Source organism: Erpetoichthys calabaricus, chromosome 17 (assembly GCF_900747795.2).
Source record: "Erpetoichthys calabaricus chromosome 17, fErpCal1.3, whole genome shotgun sequence".
NCBI classification, from domain to species: domain Eukaryota; kingdom Metazoa; phylum Chordata; class Cladistia; order Polypteriformes; family Polypteridae; genus Erpetoichthys; species Erpetoichthys calabaricus.
Window position 1 is genome coordinate 44,027,518 of NC_041410.2, and position 12,582 is coordinate 44,040,099.

Genomic DNA, 12,582 nt, shown 5'->3' on the forward strand with positions numbered 1-12,582 from the left:
ACAAGCTTCACCCCTCATTGGTGCTTTAAAATACTGTGTTAAAAAAAGTCACTAATTACTTCTAATAACTCCTGCTCTTGTGCTCCTCCATTTGCAAGGTTATCCCAGTTAATATTCAGATAATTAAAGTCCCCCATGACTATAATATCCCCTTGTAAACTTGCCTTTTTAATATTACTAGAAAGATTTAATGAAACTGAAATTACTGTCTTGTGTTGGGTGGTCTGTAAGACACACCTAAAATAATGCCTCTTTCCCAAATGCTCTCTAGGCGAAGCCACATGTCCACAATAAGATGGGGTTTATTGTGCTGAAGAGGACTTGCATTTAAATTCTTTTTGATATAAGCAGCAACTCCACCTCCTTTTCTGTTCTGTCTATCCTTCCTAAAAAAGTGTATCCCTCTATGTTACACTTATCCCCATCTTTGTTATTTAGCCTTTATTGCTATATCATAATTATGCTCTGCTACAAACAGCTCCAATGCACTTGTCTTATTTTTGATACTTCTAGCATTAAGGCAAGCTATTTTAATGTGTTACTCCTATATTTAAATGTTGGGTTTGAAGTTACATTACTACGCATTTTTATTTCTACACTGTTGTTTGTTCCTCCACATATAGTTCTAAGCCTGGCCTGTCCTAAACTCCCTGCCCCCATTCCCTAGTTTAAACAATCCTCGCCTAGCCTACTCATACGCCTCCCCAATACATCAGTGCCCCTCCGGTTCAGATGTAACCCGTCGCAGCAGAACAGGTCTCATATGTTCTAAAAAGAGTCTCAATGCCCCATAAACCTATACCCTTTTACCCGTGGCACAGGCAGAACTTCAGAGAAGACTACCTTGTCAGTTCTGCTCCTCAGCCTGGCCCCTAACTCTTTGAATTTGGATTGCAGAATTGACAGACTACCCTTATGTATGTCATTTGTTCCAACATGGACAATGACAACTGGATCCATCCCCGCTCTGGCCAAGAGCCTATCCACCCTTCCAGGGAGGTCCCCCACCCATGCACCCAGAAGGCAACACACCGTGTGAGACTCTCTGTCTCTGGAGCAAACTGCGCTTCAGTCCCCCTAATGATTGAGTCCCCAACTATCACTACCTCTCTCTTTCTGGAAACTGGTTTTGAGGTGACCCATTGGGGTTCCTCATCCCTGCCTACCACCTCAGAATCCTCAGAGACACCGTCCAGCTCTGCAAAGATGTGAAAATGGTTTGACACTTCCCCTTTGGGGGTTGTGTGCATCATTTACCTTATGCCTTGTAACCGTGACCCACCTATCTCTACCTGTCTGATCTGGAATCTCCTCCTGTGCCACCTTAGGAGTACACACTATCAATCTAAAGGACACCTGGGCCAGGTCCACCAATTCTCTATTACAACGTAGGCCAGCCATCTCCTCCCCCCAGTTCAGCGACCCTGAGCTTGAGGTGCTGGATCAGCTGGTATCTCCTGCAGATGTAGCCCTCATAGAGGACTGGCTCCTCCAAGCCATCATCTAAAAAGTCCAACATCCAACAGGACTTGCATTGCATTGCATTGTTAAAATTTGATTCAGGATTACTAAAACTGCCTTAACTTTTTTTTTTAACTAAAATTAAATGATTTAACTTAAATGGTAAAACTAAAAAATGTATCCAACGAAAGTAGATTATAGAACTGCTACAGCTATTTTACACCTTGTCTCCTTAAGCTCCTGTACTATTCTCTCTCTCAACTGCTTGCTGTTTGTCCTTCTATAAGGTTAACTTTACTTCTCTCTGTCTGTTTTTCTAACTTTGTGCTCATCTTATTCCTTATGTAAAAGCTCCCCACTCGTACTGTTTATATTCCCCCATATTAATAAACCTTTACACTGTCACCCACTTAACTGTTCTACCTCAGGACTGCTTAGAACTGCCACTGTTTTATTATTGGGCAGCAAATATATACAAGCCATAAAAACCTGGACATTGACACAAATAGATGAACACACAGCTTTGTTCTGCAATAGAAATAAAATCCTGCAGTACTTCTTTATATTCCTTGCTTTGTGCCCCAGTAAATACAAGTTATCGCCAATATACTAACAACCCAATTGTCCTTCATTCACTCAGCATATGGAACCAATGTAGGAAGCACTTCAAAATAGAAAAGCTTTTATCTGTGGGACCTCTACATGATAACCACCTTTTTCAGCCCTCTCAAACTTAACACAGTTTTTAATGTTTGGAAAACGTACAGGGTTAAGTCATTTAGAAATTTGTACATAGATAATGTCTTTGCATCCTACGCAAAATTACATTTCAAGTTTAGCTTCCCTTCAACACAATTTTTCCACTATCTCCAAATGAGAATTTTTACTAAACAAAATCTGCCCAGTTTCTCTCACTTCCCGCCTATTTCTTTTCCAGAAGACATACTGATCATTCTTGAGGACTCAGAGAGCATCTCTACAGTGTAATATGTAAAAACATTTTAAAGTCCCTTCCTGTCAAAGATTACAGTGTATACAGTGGGAAAAGGATCTCTTACTCAACATTTCAGAAAAGGAGTGGAAGGCAGCCATGCACAGAATTCATTCTATGTCCATATGTGCAAAGCATACAATTATTCAGCTTAAAATCTTTTATCGAGAACATCTATCTTGTTTAAAATTGTCCAAAATGTTTCCAGGGCAAGATCCGTCCTGCGAACGTTGCAACCTACCTCCAGCCTCATTGGGCCACATGTTTCGGGCATGCACCCAATTAACTTAATTCTTAACCAAAATTTTTAAATGCCTATCAAACAGCTTTGGTGCCACAATCACTTCTAATCCATTAACAGCTTTGTTTGGTGTACTCCCAGATACGCTTAAAGTGGAGAAGGACAAATAAACTGTAATTGCCTTTATTACACTAGTAGTACATAGACTTGTCTTGCTCAACTGGAGAATCCTAGCCCACCTCTTTTAAGTCAGTGGATAACTAATGTTATATATTATTTGAAATTGGAAGAAATCTAATTCTTACTTGGAGGATCTCTTCAAAACATATTTAAAACCTGGCAGAATCTATAGTAATAACATTGTAGAATAAGCTTTTATATTGGGGAATAGAATTCTCCTCCCTCTTTTCTATTCTTAAAAGTTTTACTCTAGCTGTTGACCTTCTTCTCTTTCTCTTGGGTGGGGTTTAAACTGAATTTAGATTAACTGTTAAGTTTTACTTGTTTGTATGGAATGTTACTTGGTTTTAAAAAAAATAAAAATAAAAAAACAGAATGTCTGCTGCTAGTTAATTTCTTACTATTTTATTTATTCTTACTATTTTATTGACTTTCACCTCCCCAAAGCACCACTGTGTCCGGTTACTCTTCAAGGAGTGGATGTAGATGTGGTCCACTCCTACAAGTACTTGGGGATCCACATTAATGACAGGTTGGATTAGTCTCGGAAGACAGAGGAACTATATAAGAAAGGACAGATCATTTAGAGACTTTTGTGTAGGAAGTGATATCCTTCACATCTTCTCTAACTCTGGACTGCCTGGTGATAGAATTAAACTAAACTGAGTGCCATTATCAACAATTTCATATCCTCTCTCGTATTTTCAGCCAACATATTATTCAGTAGAAGTGTGTCAAGAAACACTGCTGGGGCTCCTTTATACCAACAGCAATATACAGCAGTATGTCTGCATAATGCCTAACTGTGAATGTGACTGTCATTTTGGCATGTGTTCAGACCAAAGCATGCTTGTATATTTGCTTATTTAATTACTCTTCTATTTCTTTATTCATTTATTTATTTAAAGAGTTCTATCTATCTGTCTATTGAGCAAAAGAGCACATTTGTACTCCTTAGCAGAAACTGTAAATTCTCCTACAGGGTGATCTGTTTAATGGTTTGGACCTTATGATGTTTCAATCTTTAAAGACTCATTTTAGCCTTCTTTGTTAGTCATTCTTCTACTTACAACTAAGGTCAGTGCTTAGGATATATGACATCTCTCTATTGGACCCTCTTCCTTCCCACCTTGTTTACTCACTATTTCAATTCTTTTCACCTGAGAAGAAACCTGTCTCCACCCTTTACTCTGTACTCTGCAAATCATTCCACAAGCATCTCCTAATTACAGTCTGGTCCAATGATCTCTTACCACTGTTTTTTTTCTCTCTTCCCTGGCACAATATATTCTCACCAGCGTGAATTGTTCTGTCATTCTCCTTTGAAGACAGAAGGTGTTTGTGTTTTGGGGATCTTTGCACATTTTGTAATTTGCTTTTGGAGTTTATCATTCAGTTTATGTGGCTAATTTTATCCTTTAATGTTTTGGTGTTAGTATTGAATTGTCACTGCACTAATATTATTATATTTAAACTTTAAAATAAAATCTTTTTCATTTTAGCCAAAGAAAATAACTGGCCCCCTTTGCCAAGAAATTGTCCGGTTAAGCCTTGCTTCTATCAAGACTTCAATGAAGAAATACCAGTAGACTTTCAGAGGACATGCAAAATGATGTACTATCTTTGGATGTGTGAGTTAATTATTTTAGTATCATATTTCATGAAAAGATTGGTTTACAAATTATGCATAAAATTTAGAAGATTAGAACAATCTAGACGAGATGAGATGAGAAACATCAAGTCTTGTTTTGAAAGTCCCTAGAGTCTTACTGTCTACCACTCTACTTTGTAGCTTTTTCCAAGTGTCTATAGTTCTCTATGTAAAGAAAAACTTCCTAATGTTTGTGCAAAATTTACCCTCAAAAAGTTTCCATCTATGTCCCCATATTCTTGATGAATTAATTTTACAATAACAGTCTCAATCTACTTGAGCAGTTCCCTTCATAATTTTAAACATTTCAGTCATGTCACCTCTTAATCTTCTTTTGCTTAAACTGAAAAGGTTCAGTTCTTTTAATCCATCCATCCATCCATCCATTTTCCAACCCGCTGAATCCGAACACAGGGTCACGGGGGTCTGCTGGAGCCAATCCCAGCCAATACAGGGCACAAGGCAGGAACCAATCCAGGGCAGGGTGCCAACCCACCGCAGGACACACACCAAGCACACACTAGGGCCAATTCAGAATCGCCAATCCACCTAACCTGCATGTCTTTTGACTGTGGGAGGAAACCGGAGCGCCCGGAGGAAACCCACGCAGACACAGGGAGAACATGCAAACTCCACGCAGGGAGGACCTGGGAAGCAAACCCAGGTCCCCAGGTGTCCCAACTGCGAGGCAGCAGCGCTACCCACTGCGCCACCGTGCCACCCCAGTTCTTTTAATCTTTCTTCATAATTCAACCCCTGTAGCCCTGGAATGAGCCTGGTTGTTCTTCTCTGGACATTTTCTAGCACTGCTACATCCTGCACATGGTACTCCAGATGAGGCCTCACCCGTGCATTATAAAGCTTGAGCATAACGTCCTTGTACTCCACACATCATGCTATATAACCTAACATTCTGTTTGCCTTCTAAATGGCTTCTGAACACCGTCTGGAGGTTGACAGCATAGAGTGCACTACGATTCCTAAATCCTTCTCATAAGATGTACACTCGATTTTCAGACCTCCCATTATGTATTCAAACCTAACATTTTTACTTCCTATGTGTAATACCTTACATTTGCTGATGTTAAATTTTGTCTACCACAGTTCTGCCCAAGCCTGGATGCTGTCCAAGTCCTTTTGTAATGATTTAACAGATTCCTGTCTGCCAATCCACCTATCTTGGTATCATCTGCAAACTTAACCAGCTTGCTACTTATATTCCTATCTAAATCATTTCTTCTTCTTCTTCTTCTTCTTTCGACTGCTCTTGTTAGGGGTTGCCACAGCGGATCATCTTCATCCATATCATCTTGTATTCTGCATCGTGCTCTGTTACACCCACCACCTGCATGTCTTCTCTCACCACATCCATAAACCTTCTCTTAGGCCTTCCTCTTTTCCTCTTGCCTGGCAGCTCTATCCTTAACATCCCAATATACCCAGCATCTCTCCTCTGCACATGTCCAAACCATACACAACCTCGCCACTCTGACTTTGTCTCCCAATGGTCCAACTTGAGCTGACCCTCTAATGTACTCATTTCTATAATCCTATCCATCCTCATCACACCCAGTGCAAAACCTAACATCTTTAACTCTGCCACCTCCAGCTCTGTCTCCTGCTTTCTGGTCAATGCCACCTTCTCTAACCCATATAACATAGCTGGTGTCATTACTGTCCTGTAGACTTTCCCTTTCACTCTTCCTGATACCTGTCTGTCACAAATCACTCCTGAAACTCTTCTCCACACATTCCACCCTGCCTGCACTCTTTTCCACCTCTCTTCCACAATCCCCGTTACTCTGAATTTTTAATCCCAAGTATTTAAACTCATCTATCTTCACCAACTCTACTCCCTGCATCCTCACCATTCCTCTGACCTCCCTCTCATTCACACACATGTATTCTGTCTTGTTCTTACTGACCTTCATTCCTCTCCTCTTTAGAGCAAACCTCCAACTCTCCAGGGTCTCCTCGACTTGCTCCCTACTCTTGCTACAGATCACAATGTCATCAGCAAACATCATAGTCCATGGGGACTCCTGTCTAATCTCGTCTGTCAACCTGTCCATCACCATTGCAAATTAGAAAGGGCTCAGAGCCAATCCCACCTCCATGTTGAATGCATCCATCACTCCTACCGCAGACCTCACCACTGTCACACTTCCCTCGTACATATTCTGTACAACTCTTACATACTTCTCTGCCACTCCCGACTTCCTCATACAATACTACAACTCCTCTCAAGGTACCCTATCATATGCTTTCTCCAGGTCCTCAAAGACGCAATGCAACTCCTTCTGGGCTTCTCTGTACTTCTCTCATCCTCGGATCAAACATCGCATCTGTGGTCCTCTTTCTTGGCATGAAATCATACTGCTTCTCACTAATCATCACCTCACTTCTTAATCTAGCTTCCACTACTCTTTCCCATAACTTCATGCTGTGGCTCATCAGTTTTATCCCTTTGTAGTTACTATAGCTCTGCACATCCCCCTTATTCTTAAAAATTGGTACCAGTACACTTCTTCTCCACTCCTCAGGCATTCTCTCACTTCCCAAGATTCCATTAAATAATCTAGTTAAAAACTCCACTGCCAGCTCTCCTAAACACCTCTGTGCTTCCACAGGTATGTCATTACTTCCTCCTTGCTAATCCATTGCAGTTTCTGATTCACTGTCTTCACATCATCCAACCATCTCTCTCATTCTCTTCATTAATCGGCCTCTCAAAGTACTTTTTCCATCAGCTCAACACACCCTCCTCACTTGTGAGTATGTTTCCATCTTTATGACCCTAACCTTCTGCACATCTTTCCCAGCTCAATCCCTCTGTCTAGCCAATCGGTACAGGTCCTTTTCTCCCTCCTTAGTGTCCAGCCTCTCATACAACTCATCATGCGTCTTTTCTTTAGCCTTTGCCACCTCTCTCTTATCCTTGCACCTTATCTCCTTGTACTCTTGTCTACTTTCTGCATCTCTCTGACTATCCCACTTCTTCTTCGCCATCCTTTTCCTCTGTATACTCTCCTGTACTTCCTCATTCCACCACAAGGTTTCCTTTTCCTCCTTCCTCTTTCCAGATGTTACGCCAAGGACCCTATCCCTATATATATATGTATATATATATATTAAAAATAGCAGCGGCCCTAGCACTGACCCCAGTGGAACACCACTCTTAATAACATTTCTGATAAGGTTCCTCGCACCATCACCCTCTGCATTTTGTGTCTTTGCCAATTCTGCATCCATCTACACACTAATCCCTGAACTCCCTCCTCTTTTAGTTTGATGCCTATCCTGTAATGTGATATCTCATAAAATGCTTTCTGAAAGTCAAGATAAGTAATATTATATGCACCACTTTGATTATATCTTTTTGGTGCTTCCTCATAGAACACCAGCATTTTAGTAAAATGCAATCTCCTGCGTCTGAACCCATGCTGACTGTTTAATAAAACTCCTGTTTTTCCATGTGTTGCTCAATCTCATCCTTAGTAATTCTTTACTTTAAATTAGTTGTGTTGCACGTTATGCTTACTGGCCTGTAATTACTTAGATCTGCTCAATCACCCTTTTATATAGTAGGATAATATTTGCCTTTTTGCAGTCCTTTGGAATTACCCTAGTGTACAGTTATAGCAAGACTTCATAGAATTAAAATCAGGTTTGCTTTCTTGACTGCTGTCACTATATTACAGGGTGATGCTGAAGGAATATCTATTCAGGCATTGTAGTAACAGCTAAGTTTTGGAGGACCCCGCTTGGTAGGATTTCCAGCTGCCTAGGAGAAGCTCTGTGTTTCTGTGACCATTGGGACAGGAAATTGTACATTTTAGCGGGAAACGTTTTTCTTTAGGATGACAGCCAAACGAGAAGGAAAGAGAGGGAAAGGAAGTAGCAAAACAAAGGGCTCAGCTATCTAAGTTTAGGTAGATGGCGAAAGCGAACTTCACCTAGGGACGTCTGCTTTTTGTGTGTTTAAAAAAAAAGAATAATTTTAGAAAGTTTTTTAAGCATCTTTTGTGGTTTATTGTATTGTTTTTCATTAATTTGTTCTAATTTTACCCTTTTGCCTCCAATGTGGAAGTATAACAAATTCACTTTCCCAAAGTGATATACTGTACTGACTCTTTATATATAACGTGCTCCCACTCCTCATATCTGTGTTGCCCTACTTGTCATATTGGTTTGGTAGCTGATGTAACAACTGCAGTGTAATTTGTCACAGATCCTTGGCTCACTACTTTTGTAATATTTGGTTAGATACAGTTGTGCTTGAAAGTTTGTGAACCCTTTAGAATTTTCTATATTTCTGCATAAATATGACCTAAAACATCATTAGATTTTCACTCAAGTCCTAAAAGTAGATAAAGAGAAACCAGTTAAACAAATGAGACAAAAATATTATACTTGGTCATTTATTTATTAAGGAAAATGCTCAAGTATTACATATTGGTGAGTGGCAAAAGTATGTGAACCTCTAGGATTAGCAGTTAGTTTGAAGGTGAAATTAGAGTCTGGTGTTTTCAATCAATGGGATGACAATCAGGTGTGAGTGGGCACCCTGTGTTATTTAAAGAACAGGGATCTATCAAAGTCTGCTCTTCACAACACTTGTTTGTGGAAGTGTATCATGGCACGAACAAAGGAGATTTCTGAGGACCCCAGAAAAAGAGTTGTTGTTGCTCATCAGGCTGGAAAAGGTTACAAAACCATCTCTAAAGAGTTTGGACTTCACCAATCCACAGTCAGACAGATTGTGTACAAATGGAGGAAATTCAAGACCATTGTTACCCTCCCCAGGAGTGGTCGACCAACAAAGATCACTCCAAGAGCAAAGCGTGTAATAGTTGGCGAGGTCACAAAGGACCCCAGGGTAACTTCTAAGCAACTAAAGGCCTCTCTCACATTGGCTAATGTTCATGTTCATGAGTCCACCATCAGGAGAACACTGAACAACAATGGTGTGCATGGCAGGGTTGCAAGGAGAAAGCCACTGCTCTCCAAAAAAAATTGCTGCTCGTCTGCCATTTACTAAAGATCATGTGGACAAACCAGAAGGCTATTGAAAGAATGTTTTGTGGACGGATGAGACCAAAATTGAACTTTTTGGTTTAAATGAAAAGTGTTATGTTTGGAGAAAGGAAAACACTGCATTCCAGCATAAGAACCTTATCCCATCTGTGAAACATGGTGGTGGTAGTATCATGGTTTGGGCCTGTTTTGCTGCATCTGGGCCAGGACGGCTTGCCTTCATTGATGGAACAATGAATTCTGAACTATATCAGAGAATTCTAAAGGAAAATGTCAAGACATCATGCAGGAAGACAACGACCCTAAGCACACAAGTCGTTCTACCAAAGAATGGTTATAGAAGAATAAAGTTAATGTTTTGGAATGGCCAAGTCAAAGTCCTGACCTTAACACTAGAATTACCAGAGCCTACGAAAAAACTCGTAGATCCATCCCACCTTAAATCGCATCTTAAATCCGTTTGCACCTCTCTGCCAGAGTCTTTTGTCATCTAAATGTGCTGATAAACACAAGCTACTAGCAGCCAGCTATTCCATCCCCCCACCGACTTAGAACGAACTTCTCCTAGCTCATGCCTTGCCTTGATTTGATTATCTGGGATTGAAGTGGAGTTTTAGAGTGGAAATAATATAGCGTTATTTGGAATACACGCATTTCATGTGTGTTCCGTTTCTATAGTAGTCTGTGCAAACACATTTTTAAAACAGAAACGTTTTTCATATTCTAATAGTAAATGACAAAATGTAGGCATAAACTATATAACGTATGAAGCCTGAAGTCCATATATCAAAGAAACACTTTCACAAAAGGTACAAATAAGAGAACACGTGCGCTTTTATTCAAAAATATAACCGCACAAAAAAAAAAAAAAGCCACGTTAGCATTCCACATTGACACTCTTACTACAACCGCTGCGGTGGCGTAATGGTATCGGCTCAGAATCAATCCATACAACCCCATCTGACATAAAGACGCGCTATAGCTCTGCAGTGTACCACGATGCACCCCCCCCCCCCCCAAAAGGGTTCTGTCACACAAACGCTGGCGAAGCTGCCTTCTTCGTATCTCACCGTCACTTGAAATCAGCAGTTCTTAGCATTGCACCACGCAAGCTGTCGTATCAACCACCAACTGTATCTTGCTTTCTTTATTCTTCGGTTATAGTCTTGAATAAAAGTGCACTTTTATTTATGTGACAGCTGTGTCAGATGGGGTTGTATGGATTGATTCTGAATGCGACTGCGAGAATGAAAAGTGAATTAAAAAAAAAAAAAAAAAAAAAAAAAAGCTAGCCTTTACCAGTATCATAAGTTACACCGGCTGTTACAGACTGAAATCAAATTTATGTTGTTATTCTAAAATTGTAAGAATAAGAGCAGTTCACTTCTTGAAGTGGAGCCGTGGGGGATCGAACTCGCCACCCTCTGATTCCCAGTCAGGAGCTGATACCATTACGCCACCTCGGCGGTTGTAGTAAGAGTGTGAATGTGGAATGCTAACGTGGCTTTTTTTTTTGTGCAGTTATATTTTTGAATAAAAGCGCACGTGTTCTCTTATTTGTACCTTTTGTGAAAGTGTTTCTTTGATATATGGACTTCAGGCTTCATACGTTATATAGTTTTTGCCTGCATTTTGTCATTTACTATTAGAATATGAAAAACGTTTCTGTTTTAAAAATGTGTTTGCACAGACTACTATAGAAATGGAACACACATGAAATGCGTGTATTCCAAATAACGCTATATTATTTCCACTCTAAAACTCCACTTCAATCCCAGATAATCAAATCAAGGCAAGGCATGAGCTAGGAGAAGTTCGTTCTAAGTCGGTGGGGGGATGGAATAGCTGGCTGCTAGTAGCTTGTGTTTATCAGCACATTTAGATGACAAAAGACTCTGGCGGAGAGGTGCAAACGGATTTAAGACGCGATTTAAGGTGGGATGGATCTATGAGTTTTTTCGTAGGCTCTGGTAATTCTAGTGTTAATCCAATCGAAATTTTGTGGAAGGACCTGAAGCGAGCAGTTAATGTGAGGAAACCCACCAACATCCCAGAATTGAAGCTGTTCTGTACGGAGGAATGGGCTAAAATTCCTCCAAGCCGGCGTGCAGGACTGATCAACAGTTACCGGAAACGTTTAGTTGCAGTTATTGCTGCAAAGGGGGGTCACACCAGATACTGAAAGCAAAGGTTCACATACTTTTGCCACTCACAAATATGTAATATTCTATCATTTCCTTTAATAAATAAATGACCAAGTATAATATTTTTGTCTCATTTGTTTAACTGGTTCTCTTTATCTACTTTTAGGACTTGAGTGAAAATCTGATGATGTTTTTATGCAGATATATAGAAAATTCTAAAGGGTTCACAACTTTCAAGCACAACTGTAAGCTCTAATAACAATATTGTTATATATGAGCTTATTCTCTTCTCCTGGACCATGCCAGATAATAACAGTAAAACTACTGCTGAATATGCATGTACAAGGGATGTTCAAAAAGTTTCCGCACTTCCGTATTTTCGTTGGAAACCGTGAAGGCAGGAGTAGTAATTGGGCATTAACAAGTTGGTACGATGCTGAGAAAATTATAAATGAAGGTGACTATGTAGAAAAGTGAGGTAATTTGTTTTTGAAATTCTTAATAAACAGAGTTTAAAAAAAACTCTGTGAATTTCATTACTGTGAAATTTATTACTGACTAGTACATGTTGTTTTGTAAATCCTGAAATGTACGTTATATTATGTAGTACTTTATGCCTACTGTATACGGGAAAGTGCAAGAATGTTTAGCTGTGTTTGCAATATACAAAAAGCTAACAACTACAAATTTAGTTCAAGTTGCATCTTATTTAAGAACATATTTATTGCACCAAATGGAGACATTTAAAAATAATGCAATTGCAAAGGTTTTGGAATTCTTTCACTGTTTCATAAACCTTTTCTGAAGTATTAGCTTCAAAAGACATTGTAGTTTGTTCAGATAGGAACCCTGTCACTTTAAAGGTCTTCAACAATTT

General features: G+C 39.7%; 1 protein-coding gene across 1 annotated transcript in view; it reads left to right on the forward strand.

Moving 5' to 3' along the window:
- The window catches only part of LOC114667253 (secretory carrier-associated membrane protein 2-like), a 105,192-nt gene that overhangs the window by 65,825 nt on the left and 26,785 nt on the right, over window positions 1-12,582 (forward strand). The window contains exon 5 of the mRNA XM_028822490.2: window positions 4,376-4,504. Coding sequence (XP_028678323.1) covers window positions 4,376-4,504 — 129 coding nt within the window. The remainder of the gene's footprint in view (window positions 1-4,375; window positions 4,505-12,582) is intronic.